General features: G+C 34.8%; 1 protein-coding gene and 1 long non-coding RNA gene across 8 annotated transcripts in view; one reads left to right on the top strand and one right to left on the bottom strand.

The window, feature by feature from the left end:
* The window catches only part of LOC130051998 (uncharacterized), an 89,453-nt gene that overhangs the window by 5,863 nt on the left and 58,607 nt on the right, over positions 1 to 24,983 (top strand). The window contains exon 2 of one of the 2 annotated variants that reach the window (XR_008800302.1): positions 9,438 to 9,503. This is a non-coding gene — a long non-coding RNA (uncharacterized LOC130051998). Of the gene's footprint in view, positions 1 to 9,368; positions 9,504 to 24,983 lie in introns of those variants that run through there. The other variant, XR_008800301.1, reaches the window with a different exon arrangement.
* The window catches only part of LOC125679013 (uncharacterized), a 29,757-nt gene continuing 19,284 nt past the window's right edge, over positions 14,511 to 24,983 (bottom strand). For all 6 annotated transcript variants that reach the window (XM_056155651.1, XM_048917878.2, XM_048917879.2 and 3 more), the window contains 2 exons: positions 16,993 to 17,058; positions 14,511 to 16,903 (listed from right to left, as the gene is read on the bottom strand). In XM_056155651.1, coding sequence (XP_056011626.1) covers positions 15,417 to 16,903; positions 16,993 to 17,026 — 1,521 coding nt within the window. In that variant the 5' untranslated portion in view covers positions 17,027 to 17,058 and the 3' untranslated portion in view covers positions 14,511 to 15,416. The remainder of the gene's footprint in view (positions 16,904 to 16,992; positions 17,059 to 24,983) is intronic.

Here is a 24,983-nt window from a genome sequence, read left to right as displayed (position 1 = left end):
GTTCAAAATTTTACATACAAATATAGGAAAAAGCTTTAAAAATCTTCTTCTCAAGAACTATTGGGCCAAAGAAGTTGACATTTACATGAAAGCTTTCTGACATAGTGTAGATTCAAGTTTGCAAAGGGTAGTTTGGGCCATAATAGGGACTAAGGTTTTACATGCAAATACAAATGGAAAGTCTTCAGATATGGGCCAAGGTGACTCAGGTGAGCGATGTGGCCCATGGGCCTCTTGTTCATGCATGCATTCCTTGTGACAAGATCTTCCTTTGGTATCAATATTTTTGACCATGTATTTTTACCTACTTTTAAGAAAAGTTAACCATGGCAATATTCTATGAACTGTTTAAGATTGGGCTTTCATATTTTGTATATACAGTAGATTTCATATGGCAAGACCTTACATTTCATACCATGATTTTTCTTGTGACTTTGTATCATGATCATATCGTGACCATATGGGGCAGGTTGGGGCCATAAAATGGTGTCAAAAATTTTCATCGAAAAAAAGATTGCAAAAAGAAAATCTTTATAAAATCAAAATAGCTGAACATCAAAACAACTACAGGGCCAAGTTGACTCGTGTGAGCGATGCGGCCCATGGACCTCTTGTCTTTTTGGATACAGTTACATGCATGAATAACTGCCGCCGGATAGGGAGTTTTTCATTTGTGTGTGTGTCTGTGTGTGTGTGTGTGTGTGCACAGGCACCTGAAGTATGGATATTACTACCCCCCCCCCCTTTTTCATAATTTTTTTTTGGTGGCAATAATTTCTCTGAAATGTATGAATTCCCAGTCTATCTCATCCCTCTTTCGATTCATGTAATCGTTTCACGCTTTTTGTAAGCTTTAAAGATTGGCCTTCTACCGGTATAATAAAATACACAAGGTAAGAAACAAAAATTTGTAAACAAACAGGGGGTCCCCGTTTCCGGGCATATTTTCCAAGTAATTACAGCGTTACCTAAGGAATTTTGACGAGCGGCAGGTCGGGGAGATGTCATACTACAAGTCTCTTCAACTCAAAACCCATTTCATCTCTTTTATTTAACGCAATCTTGCGTGCATTGATCGGACAGGGCTTCATCTCTTCCACTGGCAGCCAAAAAGGAGGTCACAGAGTACGAATTTATAACGTGTCGTGTGATTGGTCCGCGAATAATCCCGAGACCCTTCGGATGATCCCGGGACTAAGCAATGTCTTTGCGAACCAATCACACGGCGCGTACAACAAATTCGTACTCTGTGACCTCCTTTTTGGCTGCCAGTGGAAGAGATGAAGCCCTGTCCGATCAATGCACGCAAGATTGTGTCAAATAAAAGAGATGATATGGGTTTTGAGTTGAAGAGACTTGTAGTATGACATCTCCCCGACCTGCCGCTCGTCAAAATTCCTTAGGTAACGCTGTAATTACTTGGAAAATGTGCCCGGAAACGGGGACCCCCTGTTTGTTTACAAATTTTTGTTTCTTACCTTGTGTATTTTATTATACCGGTAGAAGGCCAATCTTTAAAGCTTACAAAAAGCGTGAAACGATTACATGAATCGAAAGAGGGATGAGATAGACTGGGAATTCATACATTTCAGAGAAATTATTGCCACCAAAAAAAAATTATGAAAAAAAAGGGGGGGGTAGTAATATTCATACTTCAGGTGCCTGTGTGTGTGTGTGTGTGTATGTGTCTGAGTGTGTGTGTGTGTGTGTGTGTGTGTGTGTGTGTGTGTGTGTGTGTGTTCATTGCTTGTTTGTTAGCAGGATTAAGCTATAGGTATCGAGTGTATTTTAATGTAATTTCATCAAAGAGAGTCTTGAGAAAAATTCATCAGGCGAATCCAGCTAGGATTCTGGGTAATGTGGAAGCGGGATCCTCACAAAGACAGATTACTTCTCCGTGAGAATAACATACATGCACTTAGATTTGGTCGAAGTTAACTAATGTGTTGGACATAGAGAGCATGTGATCACTGCCCTAGACAATGAATGTGTAGTTTTAAAAGCATGTTCAGGTTCTTTATAGGACTCAGTGTTATTGTTGCAGGGCTCTTGGCACCTTTGTGCGTCGCATGTTTGGGCAAATGAGACCTCTGTCATATTGTAATTTTTTTTAGTTTACTGGGTGGATGTACAATGTACACACAAAAATTACCAATTTACATTCTTCAAGTAAAGTAAGAAATTACAATATGACCCTTCTCTGAGATGGATTATCCAACAAAAACCAACCTATTACAGTGTTTTCCATTCATTTCATTTGAACAGGCCCATTTAGAATTGTAACAGGCCGGGGGGGGGGGTATGGAAATTTTGGAAAATTAGACGCAAAATCCTGCATTCTGAGGCATTTCAGGGGGCAAAATGACCCTTGTTCATATGCCACTTTTTAACCTACATTTTTAAATATATACCAAAGGGTTGAACATTTTTACCTCAGACAAGTTAGTCACAGTGGTGTTAAATACACACCTTTGCGATGTTTTGACTGGAAGAAATCATGTAATGTATTCGTTCGACGCTTCATTATTTTTCACTGCCATGTGCTTCTCACGCGCAAGGTGAGAGTTTAAAATATCGTCCAATCAAAATCGCCGTTTCAAAAAAGCTCTCGATAAAAACATAAACAAGGAAGAAATATGAAAGATATTTATAGCCAACCAATTGCTACCGCATACATTCTTTGCAAAGATCGATCGTGTAAATCAACATCACTGAAATTGACAACATATTATTTTTTGATTTTTTACATTTGAACCGGCCAGAAAATCGTTTGAAACGGTCAATTTGGCCGGCGGCCGGTTCTTAGGGAAAACACTGCTATTATCAGAATGTACAAGACAACTTCATTACACAAGGCCTAAGTCCTTGTCAACTGTCGTAAATGACCGATTTGCTAAATGACGAAAGCATAACCGAATAAATTATAGTCTTTGTTAAGAGACATACATAACAATAAGTGTTGCGGTTAAACACCGAAACAATACTACCCACATGTTGAAAGTGAGCGGCCTACCATACAGTTCCCACATGGTAATTTTCCGTGACGTCAGTTTATGATTATACAGTCCCTTCTAATGAGCAAACGTTCAGGTGAATGCGGGTTGCAAGCTGATCTTTTAATGATATAAGAAGAAAGACTTGAAAATCCTTTGAATGAAAAGTGCTGGGAGCAAGTACATATTCAAACTAGATATACTATAATTTAACAACATATCAACAGTCATCAGCGAAATAGCGGGTTTCTCCGTATTCCTTTAAATAACTAAATCACTGATATAGAGACTAGAAGCTGCTCCCAGCACTTTTCAAACATATCATTATCAACATATTTAGAATATACATGTATATCCGAAAAATTTGTTTTACGGGCTACAGAAGAGACATCTGAAGTTAAAATAAATGTTTTACTGACTACAGAAGAGACATCTGAAGTTAAAATAAATGGAGACATGTAGTACCAAAGAGAAGTAACAAAATCAACATTTACATGACAGTTTCACTTTTTCAAATGTTTAATGATTTCGTATTCAGACAGACTGCATTATGTCAATCAATATTTAAATGCACAATTATTTTCTTGTTTGTACTAACAAAGTTTTTTGAAAAGCACATATCTATTCATATTTCAATATTTCATTCAAGTTTCCGCTTCATTTTAGATTGACATGTAGTACTACTTTCATTATTCTAATCCATCTACATTAAACATGATTCAATATAGAAATCAGAATGTCTCTGATGAAAAAAAAAAAAAAGGAAATAAGCAAAAAAATGACTGCTTATTTCCATTTATCCTAACTTGTTGAGACAACTACAACCATACCAAATGCTAATTACTTGAATCCGGTTGTAAAATAAGTAAATATCGATTTTCTTCCATGAAATATGACTGTTATTTGATGATTAAAAATATAAGATAAATAAATTTTTAAAGCTGTGTATCCACTTAGAACTTGGTTATTCTTACATTTCAGTCTGAACAACTTTCATTTTACAAATAATGACGTGCAGCCACCCTATCCTGTAGTCTGTTAATGTCTGCTTAATGCATTACTAGTGTTCTTTTGATGTATTTTCTATTTTTGCGTGCTTTTAATGCTGTTTACACTTTGCACCAATTATTCACACGTGCCATGTGTTAGCGGGTCGGGAGGGGGACTGATTCATTCAAACCCTTTCATCACCTACCACTCTTTTTCCAAGCATGGCAAACCATTCCTCTCCTACGTTATTTTGTACTATTTTTTTTTCTGTCGAGAAATGAATAGCTGGAATCTAAACTTTTTAAAAACTTCATTTATGAATCTTACCAAAAGTATTAATAATATACTCTCGATATTCAGTGTACCGTACGATCATATTATCAATATGAAAATATTGGTATTGCGAACAAAAGAAATGGTGACGGTTCTGGGGAGTGACAAGCGGTAACGAATTGAATCAAAGTACTGACAGTACTGATGGGAGTTGATTTTATGTAGATTTGCACTTGATGCGTCTGGGATTGAGAATTATTCCATATAATAAAACAATGGAGAAGTACACTCAAAAGTCATAAAGTTACGCATAAACGTATGCTGTGTCTCTAAAAAAAAATATGCATAATTGTTTATGTCTACGTCCATATAGACACTGGTAAGTATAGTCTGGAATGTGTTTTATTAATCCAGCATATCATATACTCTTAAAATTGCTCATTTTTTGTCAAAATATGTCACTACATTAATATTCTTAGCACAAGAACATGTTTGAAAAACTCCACACATAACTTAATCTTGGGTTTATGCTATTTTTTCCCCCCACAATTCCTCTTAAAGATTGACATGACTTACACAAGTAAACAATTTCTCATTGCTTGAAGCAAGAACTTGCACTTAAATCTTAGACATTTACTTATCCTTTATCTTTTAAATTGTCTATGATCTTACTTAAATTTGAAATTCGATTCCTAGAGCTCCATGCCAATCATCTAGGAAAATCTCGACGTACATAACTTCGTAAGCATCATCAAATGACAGTAAAATGGCTATAATTTATTCAATCTACAAAAATAGCTATGCGATCTTAATTTTGCACCTGAGAAAAGGTGAAGATAACGAACAGTGATCAATTTCATAACTCTTAAAAGGAATACAAAATTAAGAGTTCAGCAAACACGGAGTCCTGTACTAACATATTAGAGGTGGGATCAGGCGCCTAGGAGAAGTAAACATCCTCTGTCGACCGGTCACATTCGCCATGAGCCTTTTATCTTGATCAAGTAATGATTAGTGATTGTTTACTGGACTCCAGCTCCCATTCCCCCTTCTTGTATTTTTGAATAGTATTTTGGGTGTATTTTTGATAATTAAATGGAATACATAAATCTCGCATAGAAACTGTTTTTTTTTTTCAAATGTCATATCACGGATCATAAGATATGAACAGGATGTGCAATTCAGCCGGCGACATTTTGAAAAGGTCAGCACTTTGCAGGGAGAATAGAACGGCCATTCTAATTTCTATTGTTACACACGCAGTATACATGCTCTATCTGTCAATCATCTGACGCTTGCTGCTGAAGAACTTGGTCGGGGCCCACGGGAAAATGCGTATTAAAAACCCCTGAAATTCTATGGCGTGTGGATTTATTTTCAAACCTATGACAAATTGTCTAGGACAATGAATTGCAGCCACTCTAACATTGATGTGGCGATCCATGAGATCAATTTTAGCACAAACTAGTTGACACTACCACCATTGCCCATTGTTTGATTTACCGATTTTGGAAACGTGTGTATGTACATGTATAGGTATCTTTGAATTTGAAAGGTCCACATATCCTGCTATAGGATACCCAGAAGCCGCAATTTCAAAGAAACCGATTTTTTTTTAGGCCCATGCTAAAGCGTGGACTTTCAGTCTGCGGGGCCTGTGTTTTTGACCTATATTATGATCGGTAATATTCTGTCCGCGTGTAGGAATTTTTGAATAGTGTGAAATATTGATGTTATTTTTTGCTGCAACATTACATCTGTTTGTAAAGAAGTACTAAGGTCCACACCACTTTGTGTTGTGCACTTGTGATTAGTTATTTACATCTGTAGGGGTGAAAGTCATGGCTATTCATTTTAGGGAATAAATGTTTTGAACTCCGCTCTTTATACCCAACTTGCATTTACAGCAACAGCAAAGCCCACAAGTTTTGTTTGTTTGATTTGAACATATTGGAAAAATTAAGGTTATGCATTATCACAGATGCTCATTTTAGAGAGTTTATTATTTGTTTTGTAAACAAAGATTGCGGTATGTTATTGTTTACGAAATGTATATCGATCTAAGTTTATTATATCTTTCACATTTCAAACATTTTTGGGGTAAAATGTGTCATCTAAAAGTTAAAATTTGTGACTAGGCAAAATTAAGATGCTTTATTTTACAAAATCAATATTTCACTTGCTTGTTTGTATACATATAAAGACTCGAGTCTTAATATTTTATTAGGTGAACTCCCATTGTCGAAAGGCAACAGAATTGTAAATTTCCTTATCCTATATACAAAACAATATATTTTTTCTTGTTTAAAAAAACCCAACAAACAAACTGCCAAGATTCTTGGAATTATTATTCTATGTATACAACAAATACAAGGTTGAAAAATGTATTGCGTATCAGAATTTAGAAATACAAAAATTTGAAAATACCTGGCATGTATGGAAAATACTTTTTGACAACATAAAAAAATTATAATTTTGCTATTTTAAGCAATATTTTTTTCTACTTTTGAAGCCACAGGTATCTATTTACCCGAGCTCTGTATAGTTATTATTTTTCTCTTACAATTATATAAAAAATGCAAACACTTACCAACAAAAGTATGAGTGTGAGTATGAAAGTGTATGAAAGTGGTTAGAAAAAATGACAAATGCTCTTTTGTCTTATGTCAATATTTGTGAAATAAAAAATTAATAAATTAATAAAAAAAACAAAAACACCCAGACTCGAGTCTTTGTTTACATAACACAGATTCAAGGCTAAAATATTGCTTTTATTCTTGCATTCAGAAGGTCATTTTGGCTGTTAACATTAACTGGGTTATATTTTTAATGTTTAACATAAAAAATGAAAAATATTTATATCAAAAATCGTGAACCAGTCCCTTTGAAATATAACAAAATGTCATAATGGAGTCGATGCTAGATAATGGAAAACCTGTGCTTTGAAAGGAATCCATGTGTCACAGTCGACTGTGCAGATGGAGAAAATATCAACACCGCCAATATTTTCATAGATGATCGTTTTCCTACTCCCCATGTTGCTTCTAAGAAACACATCACGTTTAATCAGCAAAAGCTTGTTGGCAATCGTTCAGTTTTTCAATTCGAAATAGTTTTCGGATAATTTCCAAGGGAGCAGTCATCTTGTTGATAATATTTTCCTGTGCGTATGTATAAGCTGTTATCTCATTGGTTAATACTATTTTTCTTTTGCGTAACAGTATTTAAACGGCGGGCCTACTACTTTTCCTCGAATTTTGAAAAATGTTATTTTTACTTTTCCACAAAAAGTGTTGTTACGTTTCCGCAAAACAAAATCTACAGCTAACACAGCATTTCCGCAATTTACCAGTGGCGATGACTTCAACTCAGGTGATTATTACCGTCTTGGAAGACGTTATGTATTTTAAAGTTGAAATATTTTACAATCTTCGGACAATTCAATGCCTCTCCTTTTGATTGGTAGAAAATGCATGATGTGAAAATTCTAATTCATTTCATTGGTTGAAATTCTGTTCAACGCAAGGGATATAATTTGCTGATGATTTAATTTACATACAACTTAACAATTTTACAAGATTTTTCAATTTTTTCAATCATAAAAAGGAGCGAAAACGAAGAGAAGAAAAATGGTAATATAATGAAACTGACACTTTAATCTTATTCATAAAAACCATCAAAATGTTTTTATAATTCAACAGATAACAGACATTTTTTTTTAAAAATACAAACCTGAAAATTCTTCTGGATAAAATTTGGGCAATTCTCGGCTTTTTCTAGTTTTTGTTTCTTACTGTGTGAAAAATTAAAAACATTAAACTGCTTTTCACTAGTTTACTTGTAGTTGAGAAGAAACAATGCTTTCTAACTTTAGTGCAAATATCATGTCTACTTCAAGGTCATACTAGAAAAATTATCATATAGTAGTTTCTAGAAGGTGTTTTTAAAAACTTTATCTTATATGAGATTTTCCATCTTAAAAAAGTTTGATTATATGGTAATTTGATAAAGATATAAATACTTAAAGCATATGATGCATTTATATCATTTTACTGTATAAGGTTGTTCCTATAGACGGCAACCTTTGCGGTATCGTAATGCCATAGTTTTTCCGGAATAGTAAAAACAAAATTGCAGAATTGTAACGGTTTTTTGTTGTTGTTGCGGAAACGTAATTATATTTATCAATTGGCAGAAAGGTGCATGGTGCGCAGTAAACGGCGCCACTTGTGACCGGTTTAGAAGGCATATCAACCAAGGGTTTATGGGGCGCGGAGTTGACAGAAAATCCTTGGCTAAGGAAGATGAATGACTAGTTTTCTTCCTATCATCATATGCCTTATATTGGCACATGAGCACCAATGTAGAATTCTTGTGTAAGGAAATTGGCGTGTTATGAACATTTTATATCAATCATTTCCTTAACTCTCTCTTTTTCTCTCATTACATCCAATCACTTCTTCCTTATGTATTTTCATGAACAATTTCCGGTGGACACTTCCTTGGTCACAGAACAAGAAACAACAATTTTGACTATGTTTTTTTTATGACGTATGCTCATAGTGTATACATATATCCTTATGTATTTTCAAAATCGAAATTTATTTCTTAAATGCATAAACATATGCTTCTATTACAAATGTCCAACTACTAAGATTTTCAAAGGAAACTGTTTGTTCGTATTGCATACTTTCTAAAAATGGAATGCGCCAGAAGTTTGTTTTAGTATATATATACTGTAAGTTTAGTGGTATTAAACATTTAGTAGAGTTGCAAATGGATATTACATACTGCGCTAATTCGGTCTGGCGGTGAACAGAGCTTCTTTATTTATTTATCTATCATTCTTGACTTTAGCAAATCCTTAATTGCTAGGAAGGTTTGTTTCTTGGTAATAAGTATTTTTTATATTGCTTATTTCTTGGCTATTTTTATAAATTTGATTAATTCATCTAGGGATTGACTTCGTCTCGATATTCAGTTAAGATTTTCAGACTTTAAGTGTGACATTGTTAGATTTGGTATTACTAAGGAAGAATTTTTTGGCTGTATGCCGTAAACACAGGAAAAAGGACACAGAAAAACCCCCAAACAAACCGATTAATGAGTTTCAGTTTTGATTTCGTTAACTGTGCTTATTTATATGTCTAATGTTTACTATAACGTAACATTTTATTTCAGGATTAACAGAAAACGTGGCAGATGTGGACTTTGTTCTAGCTCATAGTGTCAAGAATGTTCGTTAAGGTAGGGGGATGCTTTCTATTACATGAGACTGTGGACTACTGTATTCGCGTTGTCACTGTCCCCTACTAATGCATTGTAAATAGATATTTGCTTTTCTTTTGGGGATGCCACAACATGCGATGGTCTGCTGTTCCATTTAGGTGGAGATCCCCCAGCGCTACAGTACTATATACAATTTTAGCATCGTTCGTTTTTGTTGTGTGTTTTCTAAGAAAGTTTTGAAACCATTTTAGATGGTGTTTAAATGCCCTTTACAATCAGATTTATACTATATGAATAATCATTACATTTATTTTATATCTATATTGTACATGTACAAATGTCAGATCCTATCAATGTTGCTCCTTTGGAAAACGCTCGATATTTAGAGTGAGAATCGCTGGTCTTTCGAACATGACCTTAAAAATGGAGGTCAAATGTCGCGACAGGCGTTGACAGGTTAAAGAATCCTCACTGATGGGTGTCGCTAAAATGCGGAACGGAAAACGGAACACAATGGAAAATATTGTATGCAGTAATGTTGTGAAGAGGTCAGCATTTTGTGAAATCAAAAGGCTTGTTATGAACAAGAGAAGCAGAAATTACGGAGAGAACAGCAAGTCATCCTCAGAATCCAACGTTTCATATACTTCATACCAATGCATATGTATTTGAAAACCATCATACCTTTGAGCAAACGTCTGTGGATACCACCTCCTTTTACCGGCTTTGTCCCCTGACCCCCTTCCTTTCCCGATAGTGGCAATATGTTGTTTCTCGATTTAAAAATTCAGAATAAATATACTGACAAAGACTTGAAGTATAATTCAACCCTTTCAAATTTTATTACTTTACTCTAGCTGCGACCTTAGGATAACATTGAATCCAATGAACAAGATGTTTTGAATTTAGTTCTACAACTAGTATAATATATGTTTATGTATTACGTGAAATCTTAAAGCGAACTAATCCAATGTGTATGAAAGGTTTGCTGCATTTGGGGTCAATTTATGTAAAGTGAAAGGTCACACATGTACCGGTATCCTGTGGATTAGTGTTGAAGCCGAAGAGATTCAGCGGAAAACAAACCGAATGAAACAGAACCAATAAAAACTCAAGTGAAGTTTATGACCCTATAGTAAGTATTTAAACAATGTGTATAATTTCCATTTTCTACCCATAGGTGTCGCTGCTCGCTATGTCCCGAAATTACAAGATTCCTGTAAAAAGCTTCGTAAACTCTTATACAAACATTTAACTTAGCTTAATCAATTTATGGTGCAGAATTTAAGATAAAATTGTTTTACTGCTTGAAAACAAATTTCTAAAATTTTGATTTTAATTCAAATTTTCCACATTTTTAGTGGTACCTTAATTACCTTAATCATTCCAATTTTTCCGTTCCGTTTTCCGTTCTGTTCCGCGTTTTAGCAACACCCCTCACTGCTACACGCTATAAGCATAAGTCTAAATTTGTGGTGCAACCAACAGCTGATGACGTCTCAATTTCAATGAAATTTTTTCGACGAAATGTAAAACAAACAGCCAACTATCATTGTTGTGATACAAGTATTTCCTTTGATTAAAACAGCCAGTGAAATATTTCATCATGAAATGCATCTTCACGAGTCATGGGATATTGATTCATTTACCTCTTCAGCACGAGGTAACAAATCAATAACCCTTGACTTGTGAAGATGCATGAAATGAAGTTTCAAACTTTTTGATCAGAAGTGAATTAGTAATGCTTTACACAATGCCTGCTTAGGAAATAATACTTTATACGGTGGTTAAATGAGTCATTGACTAGAATGTTTCTTCCATTATGTTTTCTTTCATTTTTTAAACTGGACATCAAGATGACAAAATATTTGTATTTATATAAAAATTCAATTTCATTTTTGAAAATACATGAAGGTATGAACTGCGAGGCTTCACGCCAGCACAATTCATGAAGCGTGTTAGCGTAATGCCGGCGTTCATACTCTCATGCATTTTCAAAAATGAAATATATTTCTTAAATTTGCATTCTACTTTCATTAAAATAGATGTACTATATATATCGGGGATCAATACACAGCTGCAAGGAAATGGCTGTCATCACAATTTGTAGGTCTAATGAAATATTTGCCATATATGTTAACAATGACAAATACTGCTGCCAGTTACAATCACATTTTGATCTATATTTATGGTATCACAGGGTTCGGGCCCAAAACGGGTTTAGCCCCTGTGGTTACAATGTACATAGTACATGTACCATGAACACTCAAATCTTCGCGTTGACCACAGGGGCTTCTTATCCGTTCTCAATCTATATATAAATATCTCACATATCTATATATATAGATATCTCACATATATATAGATTGACAACAAAATGGAAGCCCCTGTGCGGTAGACTATGAAATGTTTTTTTTAAATAGATACTCTATTTCATTTCTGTGTAAATGCATAAAATAGCCATCAATTGATCTTCGATACAAACGCAAAATGTACGTGTTATGCAATGTGTGTATCAAATGGATAACTTTTCCAGTGTCTCTTCATCCCTTTGTTCGTCCAGGTGGAATAAATCATTTCAGCAATGAGAATATTCAGAACAGTATTTTTGATATAAAACTAAATTTGAATTTGAATTATTACAGAGCATTCATATGTAAAATGCCTCATTTTGAATTCAAAATGAAGTATGTAATCACCAATAATAATTGTGACAGAAGATTTAATTTTTTTAAAGACTCCCCAAGGCTACAAATACAAGGCTAGAAATAAAATTTTCAAAAGTGAAATGATGCGTGATCAAAAGTGAATACGTAATTACAAACTTGAATTGAAAATCTAACAATTAAATAATTTTTCTGACTATTTAAAGCGACCGTCCTATTTTAAACGGCATCATTTGTGAATTACAAAAAGTTCCAACAGGAAGATGTAATGCTTTTCATTCGCGCCAATTCTGATGTCCAGACAAATATGGACAATTTAATTTTTTGACAAATGATCGAACGATTTGTAATAATTGTTGAAGTTTGAACGGAATATGTGTAAAGAATCCATACCTTGTCAATAGAAAAAAATAAATTAAACTAAGACTTTATGGTAACCGAAATCCTGGATATTCCTCTGTCTTTTTTGTTAAAATTCCCAAACATCTACATGTATTGTGTCGGTGTTCACGTGACAAACTTAACAATTTATATATTTTACAGATAATTAGTACATGCACTGATATTGGCCTATCAAAAATTCTGAATTTGCATAAATATGGTGATAACACGGGGACGTGATATAAATACAGCCGTTGAAATCGGTACACTGTGTAACCCACTACTAATTATAGATAAGTCATTGAAATCGGTACACAATGTAACCCACTACTAATTATAGATAAGTCATTGAAATCGGTACACAATGTAACCCACTACTAATTATAGATAAATCATTGAAATCGGTACACAATGTAACCCACTACTAATTATAGATAAGTCATTGAAATCGGTGCACAGTGTAACCCATTTGTTAACACTACCAATTACAGATAAGTCATTGAAAGTTTATCTATATCGGGCAACTCAATATTTCGTCGAAAACCCATCCTCTCAAGACGGAAGTTCCGTGCTTATAACATAATGTCAGGATTAATGCATTCATCTTCAAATTCAGTTACTTATTCAATATGTTTATTCCTCTTTGCAGAGAGTATATCAGAAATATATATATATTACATTAAGGATGAATCATATAACATATGTACAAATAAGAAAATGTGAGAACAAAGAAGAAAACAAAACAATATTACATAATTACATGAAATGAATAAAAAAGAAAGGAAATGTGATATACAAGGAACCCAGTGTATTACTAACTTTTAATTTAGATTCATATGCATCTTTTGTATATGACAAATACTTTAATTAGATAATTCCCACATATATGTAGTAACCTTTTCCCCTCCTGTTCTGACAGTGGTTATTTGGGCCTTTACCTAACATATATGTATATCAGGGGCGGATCCAGGAATTGCGGTTACGGGGGCGTCATTTTATGAGGCAGTGGGTCCAGGGCGAAGCCCTGGTGGGAGTCCAGGGGGCGAAGCCCCCGGAAGCTCATGGATTTTACAGATTTTATGAGGCTTGAAATATTTCTCCTATTTAGTCATTTGTACTATTTTCTATCATTTTAATAAGGTGAAATTAATAAAATGACACAAATTTTAAGGGTTTTTTGAAGAAAAAAAAATTAAGTTCTCCCAATAAAGTAATCAAGAAATCAAAAGATTTTGCCATTTATTTCTCCTGGAGTGGAAGAAATTATTGTTTCTTTTATCGTTTAGTACACTTTCCGAAACAAGATACCGCGACTTACCTTAAATTTGAAAATTTTATTGGCCCCCCCTCTAAATCCGCTACTGTATATCAATCGTTTTCATCAAGAACACCAAATTCTGCATAGATCAAGCTTTGTAATATCATGTAGTCCCAAAATTGTTCTCTGTTTGAGGAAAAGTTGGGACAACTGCAGGCAATGTGTTTAAACATATCACTATAGTCAGAATTACAAAGTTGGCATGTATACATGTTTCTCATGGGAGTTACTGTCCAGAGTTTAACTAAGGGTTTTAATAATTTTGGTTTCTTGTATTGACAATATGATTTTCCAAATTCTTGGCACCCCTTTCCATCATGTAACTGTATAAATCGTGTAAAATCTGAGTCAAGATATGCTTATAAACTAGATTTTAATGTCAGGATTAATGCATTCTTCTTCAAATTCAGACCAAACAGGTTTGTATTACTTAGAACCTAGCTTTTTTTGTTCATTTCTATAGTACGTTTACTTTCTGAATTGTTTAAAATTACGTTTCTGATGGGCCGAAACTGACACATTCTCTATTGTTCAAAAATATTGTTATTTGTCAATTTACAGCAAATACGGAAGACGATCATTTTTTAAAAACTGAAGTACAGAATTCTGAAAATGAAATGAACACATTGGTTTTTAAAAGTCAATGATTAACAAAAGTACTTTGTTTGAAAGAAAACACATTTTATTTTTATTTTTTTTTTTATATACAAATACATGTACATGTATATAATCTATCTGTATATAACCTATCTGTAGTACAAAAGGCGTGAATGAATAATGGTTACATACAAAGAGTCGAAACCTAAAGATCAGCAACAGCGATCAAGGAACCATTCGGATCACAGGTCTCGATTCTCTTTGCTCTAGCCTTTCGTTCCTGATAAAGATGAATTGACCGTATGGTCTTTTAATAACAATAATAATGATATTTATATATCGCCTAATGTAAAACAAATCACTCTAAGGCGCTTTACAAGCTTAAATGTTTTTTGGGTTTTTTTTGTTTGGGATGTTTTATAATTAAAAACACAGTTTATACATGTTAGAATCTAAAAAGTTAATTGGTAAAAATGAGTTACGTTTTTTTGGGAAAATTTCAAGAGATGTTGACTTCTTGATGTCATCTGGATCGTCATTCCAGAGATGTGCTGCAGCCCAGCTGTGTTGGCGTTGTCCGTATTGTTTTGCTCTGATCTTTGGCGCCACAAGTCGTGACTGCAATGTATGACTGCGCAGATCCGTGGAAGGAACAATATGTATTGGTCAAAATCTTGAATAGGGGTCGGTAATTGATGGGAAGGCAATGCAGTTCCGCCAGAATCAGAAATATGTGTCCCAGTTTCGGCGACCTCGGAAATAGACGAGCAGCAGTATTATGCACCCGTTGCAGCCGGTCCAATGTTTTCCCCAACTCCAAAATATAGACAGTTTCCATCATCAAATTTAGATTTTACAAAGGCGTTTAGCAAGCTTCATTTGTTCTTTTCGTTATTTGTTTCCACACTGCTCTGATAGATATCTTAAACTTAAGTGCAGTATAAAAAACGTTTATGAATAATGTTTACATCAATCATTATTAAACAAAGAGTCTATACGTAAAGATTCGCCTAAACCTTTAGCAAAAACAAACAAGGAGTCTTTTGGATCACAGATCGCGATTGCCTTTTCTCTAATCCTCCGTTCCTGGCTTGAATCTAGCGGTTTATTTTCCTTTGATCTTTCCATATTTCTCTGAAGCGTTTTATTTTCCTTGGGTCTTTCCACATTTTTCTGATCCATATTAGCCTGCTTATTCTGCCCTGCATCACCGTTAGTACTTCCGGTACTTGGACTCAAAGTTGTTCTTTGGTTAGTGGATGTGTCGTTTGTTACTGGAGCGTCCATGGAAGGATATACAGACACCGTAGACGGAAACGACCGTATCTCACATTCTATCTTTTGTGGGCGGGGCAAATGGTTTCGTGAATTAGTGCTTATGTTTTCATGCGACATTTCTTCTCTATTTGTCGCTCTATCTTCATTACTGAAAGCAGAATTCCACGTGAAATATTCACCGGAAATCGCTTTCGGTACTGGATTGCTTGAGGGATCATTTATTGCATTTTCGAAATTTGATCCCCGAGGTGTTCCATAACTTACATGGTTTATTAGGTGTTTGCCACTATCTCTTTGTGGTTCATTGGAAAAGCTGGAGTTAGACGCGAAATTTTCCTCTGACGAGGAACTCATGGAAGCATATGGTGTTTGAATGCTCTCGGTAGTGTTTTGTTGTGTTCTTCCTGGCTCGTCCTGACAGCTGTCACTGTAAGAACACCCTCTGTCTAGTTGTATGGTATTGTCTGTTAAGGATTCCGTCAAGTCTGTCTTGGAAATGGTGTGCTTACTTTCCTTGTTCCTCCCAGTGTTACGGCTATGATAGATCAATGTATTATTTCCCACTATAACGGTATTTGCATTGATGTTGATGCCCGGAGGATTCTCTTTAACAGCACCAGGGCAGTCTTTCTGAATGTCCCGGGGGTTGTCTCTGAGATATCGCTCTCGTTTTTCTGTATGACTTCTCTCCTTCATTCTACGGATTTTAATGTTGTTCTTTAACAATTCTAACATTGCATATGGACATTCACTCGCCTTCTTGTTATAATACAGCAAAGGTACTGGTACACAGGCAGCCATAGAAATATCTAGTTCCTCTTTTGGCAGTGTTAAGACCGGTATTAACTTATTTTTGTACATCAATTCTTGAAGATAGGGGTGTTCGGTTAGACCGTGATATTCTTCCACAGATTTCTTTGTGAAAAGATACACAGCGACAGAGCATCGCTTGTAATCCACTGAAAACCCATCTGCCCCGTCCGACAGCCTTCTATCAAGATAACTCACGATAATATATTCATCCTCCGTTTGAAATCTACTTCTGACATTTGAAATAAATGTATTTGCGAGTTCTTCGTCCGTTCTCGAGTGAATAACGATGACATCTACATAAAAGTTGTTCAGCAACTCAGCTGGTAGACAGGAATTATCGTCACCTGACCACTGTCGATTTTTAGCTGATAATCCAAACAAAAAACATTTATTGTGTATGGCATAAAACTGTATTTTGTGAAACTAATTCTACTTTACTCAACAAAAATCTTACTGTTTGTTTTTGGTCTTGCTCCGGCTGACGACATGGTTTTCAAAATTCTGTGTATGAAACCAGGCTCTAATTGAAGAAGTAGAAAACGAATTAAATTTGGAAAGGAGTTATAGTGTTCAGCAAGCATTATATCTAAACCCTGGTTTAAACACGATAACTTAGGACTCGGCAATACCCCCAGCATTGAGGATGAAGCTCAATTTGAATAGAATAACTATTCGAATAAAAAAGAATATTTGTTATTATTTTGAAAATAAACGGAATAAACTTTATTTACCTATTTAGTTAAAAACTGCAGTTTTAGTAGAAGGAAATCCGAGAGAGAAAATTATGGCTGTTGATATTTTGTGGAGAGAATCGTAGGGTACTAAGAAGGGTGGTGATTAAGATGATAGAGGACTCTAATTAGTTTAATTATTATAACATTTGATTTTTAAACTTGAATCTTTCTTTTTGTACTTCGGATCCAACTAGTAAAATAGAGTTGTCGCGCTTTGCTAGGAACCATGAAATACTGGTCGATATTACATGTAGTATTAATTATATAAGCAGAATGGAACGAAACAAAGGGAAATTGAAATATACAGATACTCTTTTAACAGTAAAATAAGAGGTTGAGCATAAACAGGAATATCCAACCCGTCCAATGTCAACACAGAATTATTTAACTTGGATAATACCAACTTTTCTAAAGAGTGCAGGAATTTTAAACAATAAACACCAGGTGCCTTGTTTTGAAAGGTTTTTAATTTACATTGATTGATGGATGTTATCAGTTATCTGGTGGCGCCCAAATTTTATTGGTGGAAGAGAGAACCCAGATACAATGTACCTGGGAAGAGACCATCGACCTTCCGAAAGTAAACTGGGAAACTTTCTCACTTACCGGCGCGAATGGGATTCGAACTCGCGCCGACAGAGGTGAGAGACCGTGTGATTTTGAGCACGATGCTCTAACCATTCGGCCACGGAGGTCCCCTTTTAATTTACATGTATCATGATTCAATAATACACACTATCGTCATTTTGCATTTCTTGATATCGCAAAGTTTTGTTTTTCACATCTAATTTATCATCAGTGTATTGGTAACAGACAATTAACACAAACAGTTTTACAATGAAAATTTTTTTTTTTTTAAAAAACGATCTCTTTACCTGTAGGACACAAGACTGTTTATTAGCATTTAAAAGAAATTTTATAACGTAACGTACCGATGTCCATGTAGATACTAGTATTTTGGCGAAAGAGAATGGAACGTTGTGAAGTTGAAGTACATGTATACAAAATTAAGACTTTTTATCTATAAATGAAAACATCCCTTCTACAATATTTCATGGAAATGTGTTTCGAATGTAGCCATGTTCTGTTCTATTTACGAATACATACTTCTAAAATAACCCCTGACCCTGCATTGACAGATTGTAATTTATCACTATTACAATAATTATTATCAAAACTGTGAGGAGGGAGTCTTTTTTTTTTTCCAAATGAAAACGAATGGTTCTGTGTCGTTCCGCATAATACCAATACCCGTGTGTGCCCTTCATAATCACTGTATTAAAATCCTAACAAAAAGTAGTACTTCACGTCGACTGAACATGCTGATTTGTGTTAAATACAATTTAAAGAGAACCAAAAATAACGTGCATCAATGTTAGAGTGGCTGTATTCATGTTTCACATTATTGATAAAACCAAGAAATATGTTTATGAGATCGACCGTAAATTCATTTTGATTATTTTAGTGTGCAAACTTCCAGTCATGCAGTTCAAACTTTCTGTTGTAAATGAAATCAAATATAGATTTAAAAAAAAAAAAAATAGTTGTGTGTTTTCAAGAAAATTTGTCATAAAAAGTTTGAAAATCAAACTGCACGCCATAGAATTTCCGGGTTTTTAAAAATACACATTTCCCCGAGGTCAGTGAAAAATGCACTTCAAGATGATATTGCACACTTTAAATTCCCTACACTGATTTAAAAATATTTCATAAAACTATATTCAAATTTCCTATGGCAAACCTATTGGGATTTCTGTGACACAATTAAACTTTATTCTATTTATTACAAAGTAGATAAACCGTGTAACATCGTAATAAAACCCCAAGACGAAGTGATTATTTTTAAGAATACGCATTTGACTCATTCTAACCTACTAAACAGAGAACTTCAGCCTGAATGTATATCTTGTGATTGTCCATTAATCATACATAATATTCGTTTTGGTAATGTGCAATCAATGCAAAAAAGTTTTACAAATATTGACAATCATTATACAGTTATATTATATAGTATTTACAAGAATGCGATTTTTACAGAAAAGGTTGAATACTTTGATATTACAAATGTTGATATACACGAAATGACCTGTATTTCTAATTTTTATAACCGTCGGACAGGACCCGTACTAAGGTTCGAGCCTCCTTGGCATGCAAAAGATCGTTTCTCTGATTTTCGAAAAAGAGTAGGGTCACTGGAGGCCGTTAGGGAAACTCAAATCTCACAACCAAATATATTTCAATTATTTAACCTCCATAAAATGGCTGAAATATTGCCAAAACGAAGTAAAACCCCAATCAACCAATCTTAAGCAGCGAGTGTCGGCTGATTGACAGATAGAGCACGTGTACCTCGTGTGTAACAATCAGTGCATGTAATGAATGAAATAGTATTCAAGTTTTCCTTTACTAAATAGTTAGATTAAATGATTTTATTGCATTTTAGATTCCTAATGTTGAAATAACTTTCCGTTATAATCGATTAATATTCAGTTAGACTTTTAAAGCACTCCTTGTGTAGAATTAATCATACCGGGTACTCACATTCTGTAATGCGCTTCTCTGTTGATTCACGTAATCTTCATTATTTACACAAAAAGTCGAACCCATTATGTTTTAGTCAAATTTCTTCAATTTAGAAGAGGGAATAAAAAATGAATTTCTTGATATTCTGTTCATCATGTTGAATGATAAGATGATAAAGCCATATAGCTGTATGCATCATTTACTTTAAGTTTAACTATAAAGTCACATCTTAAAATCCAAATTGAATTTTTTCTTCCAACTGCAAATACCATCAACAATTAGCTACACGAAAAAAGTTAAAGAATACCTCGCCTCTGGGTTTTTTTTTTTCTTCTTCTAAATATAGTGGGCTGGGACATAAATATGTCAGCATCTCAGAACCTTCCGTTCGTTATTGGTGGCGAGGTTAAGACGATGCAATTGAACAGCGTGAAGAAATAATTGCGCACCAAATAGCGATGCATTTAATCCAAGAATCATCAGTAGATTTAGAATTACCGGTGGGTTTTTTTTTTCAGTTGGGAGGTGCATTATTGTTGCTCTTACGAAAGGGTTTTTCAGCGAAGTGCAATTTTTGTCAAAATGTCGTATTACCTACCTTGTTCATCTATTATAATCGGTGATATGACATTTTAAAATACGGTTTCTATCTGAAATTTGTGTATTCCATTTAAATGAAACCATTCTAAAGTTTTATCAGAGAAACGCCCGAAATACCATTTAAACAAGAGGCATGGGCCACATCGCTCACCTGAGTCACCTTGGCTCATATTTAAAGATTTCTTCTATATATTCGCATGTAAAACTTTAATCACTATTGTGAATCCAACCTACTCCCGCGGGCCATGATTTTTTCAAAATTGAATCTGGATTATGTCAGGAAGCTTTCATGTGAATGTAAACTTTTCTGGTCCAATGATTTTTCAGAAGACTTTTAATGATTTTCCTTATATATTTGTATGTAAAACTTTGATCCCCTACAGTGGCGTAGCTTCCATTGAGGCAACCGAGGCAGCTGCCTCTGTAAAAAAACAACAACACGTTTTACGTTGTTAAAATGTTGACCCCCTGCCTCGGTAATATTCGAACTCAAGCTACGCCTATGCCCTATTGCCGCCCCATCCTATCCTCGGGGACCATGAATTTAACAAACTTCAATTTGCACTATGTTAGGAAGCTTGCATGTAGATTTCCACTTTCTTGGCCCAGTAATTATTGAGATGATTTTTAAAGATTTTCCCTATATATTTCTATGTAAAAATTTGACCCCCCTTCTGGTCCAATCCTACCCCCGGGGGCCATGATATTTCGAAACTTGAATCTGCAATATGTTAGGAAGCTTTGATGTAAATTTCCACTTTCCTGGCTCAGTAGTTTTTGAGAAGATTTTAAAAGATTTCCCCATATATTTGTATGTAAAACTTTGATCCCCTATTGTGGCCCCATCATACCCCCGGGGGCCATGATTTTTACAAACTTAAATTTGTACTATGTCAGAAAGCTTTCGTGTAAATTTCAGCTTTTCTGACCGAGTGGTTCTTGAAAAGAAGATTTTTAAATGACCCCACCCTATTTTTGTGATTATACAGATGTACCCCCTTTGAAAGGGACATGACCCTTCATTTGAACAAACTTGAAAGCCCTTTACTCAAGAATGCTTTTGGCCATGTTTGGTTGAAATTGGCCCTGTGGTTCTAGAGAAGGGTGACGTCTATAGTGAGTGAACTATTCTTAAACAATATTACATCAATCAATCCAGACAAGATATAACTTACCAATGTGAATACATATATGTAACCATAAATAATTGCCCTTTGGTTGTTATAGAGACACAACATATATCTTATGCATAAGTTTATTACGTTTGAGGAGAATTTTCAAATTAAAAAAAATTCAAAAATAATTCTTAATCCCAGAAGCATCTGGTGCAAACCTACATAAAATCAACTCCTATCAGTGCTTTCAGTACTTTGATTTTAAATACCATTTTCATGATGTGGGCTTGTTGGCCCTGTCCAAGGGCCCGAATACCTGGTCCAGGAGCCTTGAATATCGCACTTCAGGTAGAGATCATATTCATGCATTTAGTTTTTTCTCGAAATACTGAGTCTATATGGGAGTAGAGAAGATTTCCTAAGATTAAATATATGTTCACTAGATGGTCATGTTGGCCTTGCCCTAGAGCATGATCCCCTAGACCAGGAGTCATGAATTTCACAATTTAGGTAGAGAGCTTCATGGACATCATAATCATGCATTTAGTTTTTCTCAAATATATAATTATATATGAGAGCAAAGAAGAAGATTTTTAAAGATTTGATACATGTTCACCACATGGTCATAATGGCCCCACCCTAGAGCCTGAATCCCTGACACGGGGGCCATGAATCTCGCATTTTAGTAGAAGGCTTCATGGAGATCATAATCATGCATTTGGTTTCTCCCTCACATGTTTGGGAGTAGAGAAGAAGATTTTTGAAATTTTGGCATTTTTTGCAGTTTTGACCCTACCCATGAGGTCTTGGAGGAGCTTAAATCATAATTTTTCACATTTTACCTTTATCTTACCCTAAAGAAGCTTCACACTAAAAATGGTAACAATTGGCGATGTAGTTTTAAAGAAGTTAAAATGTGAAATTGTTAATGGACAACACACGAGGTACAACGACGGACGAAGACCAACGAGAATATGTCACTTGAGTTACTCATGTAACCTAAAAGCCGATCCAATCTACTAACGGACTACAGACATTTGTTAATATTTGCGTGCTACAGGCGCCAAATGAGACTCTTGTGATTTTGTACAAGAAATCCAATTTTGTTAGACAAAAATTAGTTCAGGTTTATAACAAATCACAAAGATAAATTTTCTTATACAAAATAATCTTTCAATGGACAAATGTCACTGTTGGCATGACAAAATTCATTTTGGTAGATAAAATTCAATTTTGTATCATGAGTTGATTTTGTAAGCAAACTTAGTTTAATTTTGATTTTGTAAACTAATTTCCAAACAAAACAGAGAAACATTCTGACAACAGTCAGATTTATGAGACAAAATTGAATGTTTTAGAAGAAATTGAATTCTGTCATAACAAAGTCACCTTTGTCTTGCAAAACTATGTTTTATAAATGATAACTTCAATTACGCAATGTCAAAAATAAATATTGTTATATGAAATTATCTTTCAGTGGACAAAAATCAATTTTGTCATGACAAAATTCATTTTTCCTCAGCAGCATCAACTGTTGACAAGATCGCAATTTTAATGAACGCACTAAATACCCGATAGACTTAAAATCTCAAATACCCTAAAACTGATCAAAACATTATTATTGTGATATTGCACCTAGAGAAGGAAATTGAACATTATTTTTTGGCTTTTTTAATTTTTGTTTATTCTATTTCATTTAGATATTATTACCCATTTTCCCCTTCTTTAAAGTTTTAGACATTTCGGGTATTTAGTGTTTTCATTAAAATGGCAGATCTAGAGTATAAAATCACTAGACTTTTATTTGGTGTCTCGAAATCAACATTGTACGTACGAATTTTGTCTCACAAAATTGACTTCTCTTATCCTTTGCAAATTAGATAAGAAAAGTTAATTTTGTATGCAAATAAGTTTATATTTGCATGCCTAATTGACAAAAATTGAATTTTGTCAAGACAAAATTGAATTTTGTCCACTGAAAGATAACTTTTTTGGTCAATACAAAAATGAAGTAATTATGAAATAATTATGCATAACACATTTTTGTAAGACAACAAGAGGCCCAGGGGCCTTATAGGTCACCTGAGTATCATGTAACAACCTTCCAATGTTTGAATTAGGTTTGTGTTTAAATATAAGAATTTTACTTTTGGATGGAAGAAACATTGAATAGCTATGTGGTCAGCCCCGCCTTTGCACCAGAACCCCTGACCCAGGGGCCATAAATTTCAGTTTTGAAAGAAGCATCCTTGATCATCATTATCATACTATTAGTTTGTCTACTTAATATCCAGCAGCAGAGGAGAAGATTTTCAAAGAAATAAAATGCATTTTCACTATATGATCAATAGGGCCCAACCCTAATACCAGAACCCCTGACCCAGGGGCCATGAATTTCACAATTTTGAAAGAGGCATCCTTACTCATCATAACCAAGCTATTGGTTTGTCTACTTAATACCCAAGGACAGAGAAGAAGATTTTCAAAGAAATAATGCATTTTCACTATATGACTTATAGAGCCCCACCCTAGCAACAGAACCCCTGATCCAGGGGCCATGAATTTCACAATTTTTAACAAGAGGTACTGTGAGCAATGCTCACTAAGAATACCCCCCGCTTACCCCAATCTCCCAAAGGGTGTTGGTAATAGGTATAAACTACCTCTTTTCTGAGTGTTGCTACTTCGATGTCCAGTGCGCATGACCTTTGACCTTTTGACCCCAAAATCGATAGGGAACATCTTCATCCCATTGGTAGTCCATATGTATGATATGGTGACTGTAGGTGGAAAGGATAACGCTTTAGAGCCCGGAAACCATATTGCTACTTCAATGTCCAGTGCGCGTGACCTTTGACCTTTTGACCCCAAAATCGATAGGGAACATTTTCATCCTATGGGTAGTCCATATGTATGATATGGTGACTGTAGGTGGAAAGGATAACACTTTAGAGCCCGGAAACCATATTGCCACTTCGATGTCCAGTGTGTTTGACCTTTGACCTTTTGACCCCAAAATCGATAGGGAACATTTTCATCCTATGGGTAGTCCATATGTATGATATGGTGACTGTAGGTGGAAAGGATAACACTTTAGAGCCCGGAAACCATATTGCTACTTCGATGTCCAGTGTGCTTAACCTTTGACCTTTTGACCCCAAAATCGATAGGGAACATCTTCATCCCATGGGTAGTCCATATATATGATATGGTGACGGTAGGTGGAAAGGATAATGCTTTAGAGCCCGGAAACCATTGCGTCTACAGACGGACGGACGGACAGACGGACAACCCGATTCCAGTATACCCCCCCCCCCCCACAACTTGTTGCAGGGGGTATAAAGAGGCATCCTTGCTCATCATTACCATGCTATTAGTTTGTCTACTTAATACCCAGAGACAGAGAAGAAGATTTTCAAAGAATTTCTACACTTTCACTATATGACCAATAGAGCCCCACCCTAACATAAGAA

The sequence above is a fragment of the Ostrea edulis genome, chromosome 2 (genome assembly GCF_947568905.1).
Source record: "Ostrea edulis chromosome 2, xbOstEdul1.1, whole genome shotgun sequence".
In the NCBI taxonomy this organism is placed as follows: Eukaryota; Metazoa; Mollusca; class Bivalvia; order Ostreida; family Ostreidae; genus Ostrea; species Ostrea edulis.
Note: the sequence above shows the minus strand (reverse complement) of the source record. Positions and strands in the feature narration are given on the sequence as shown.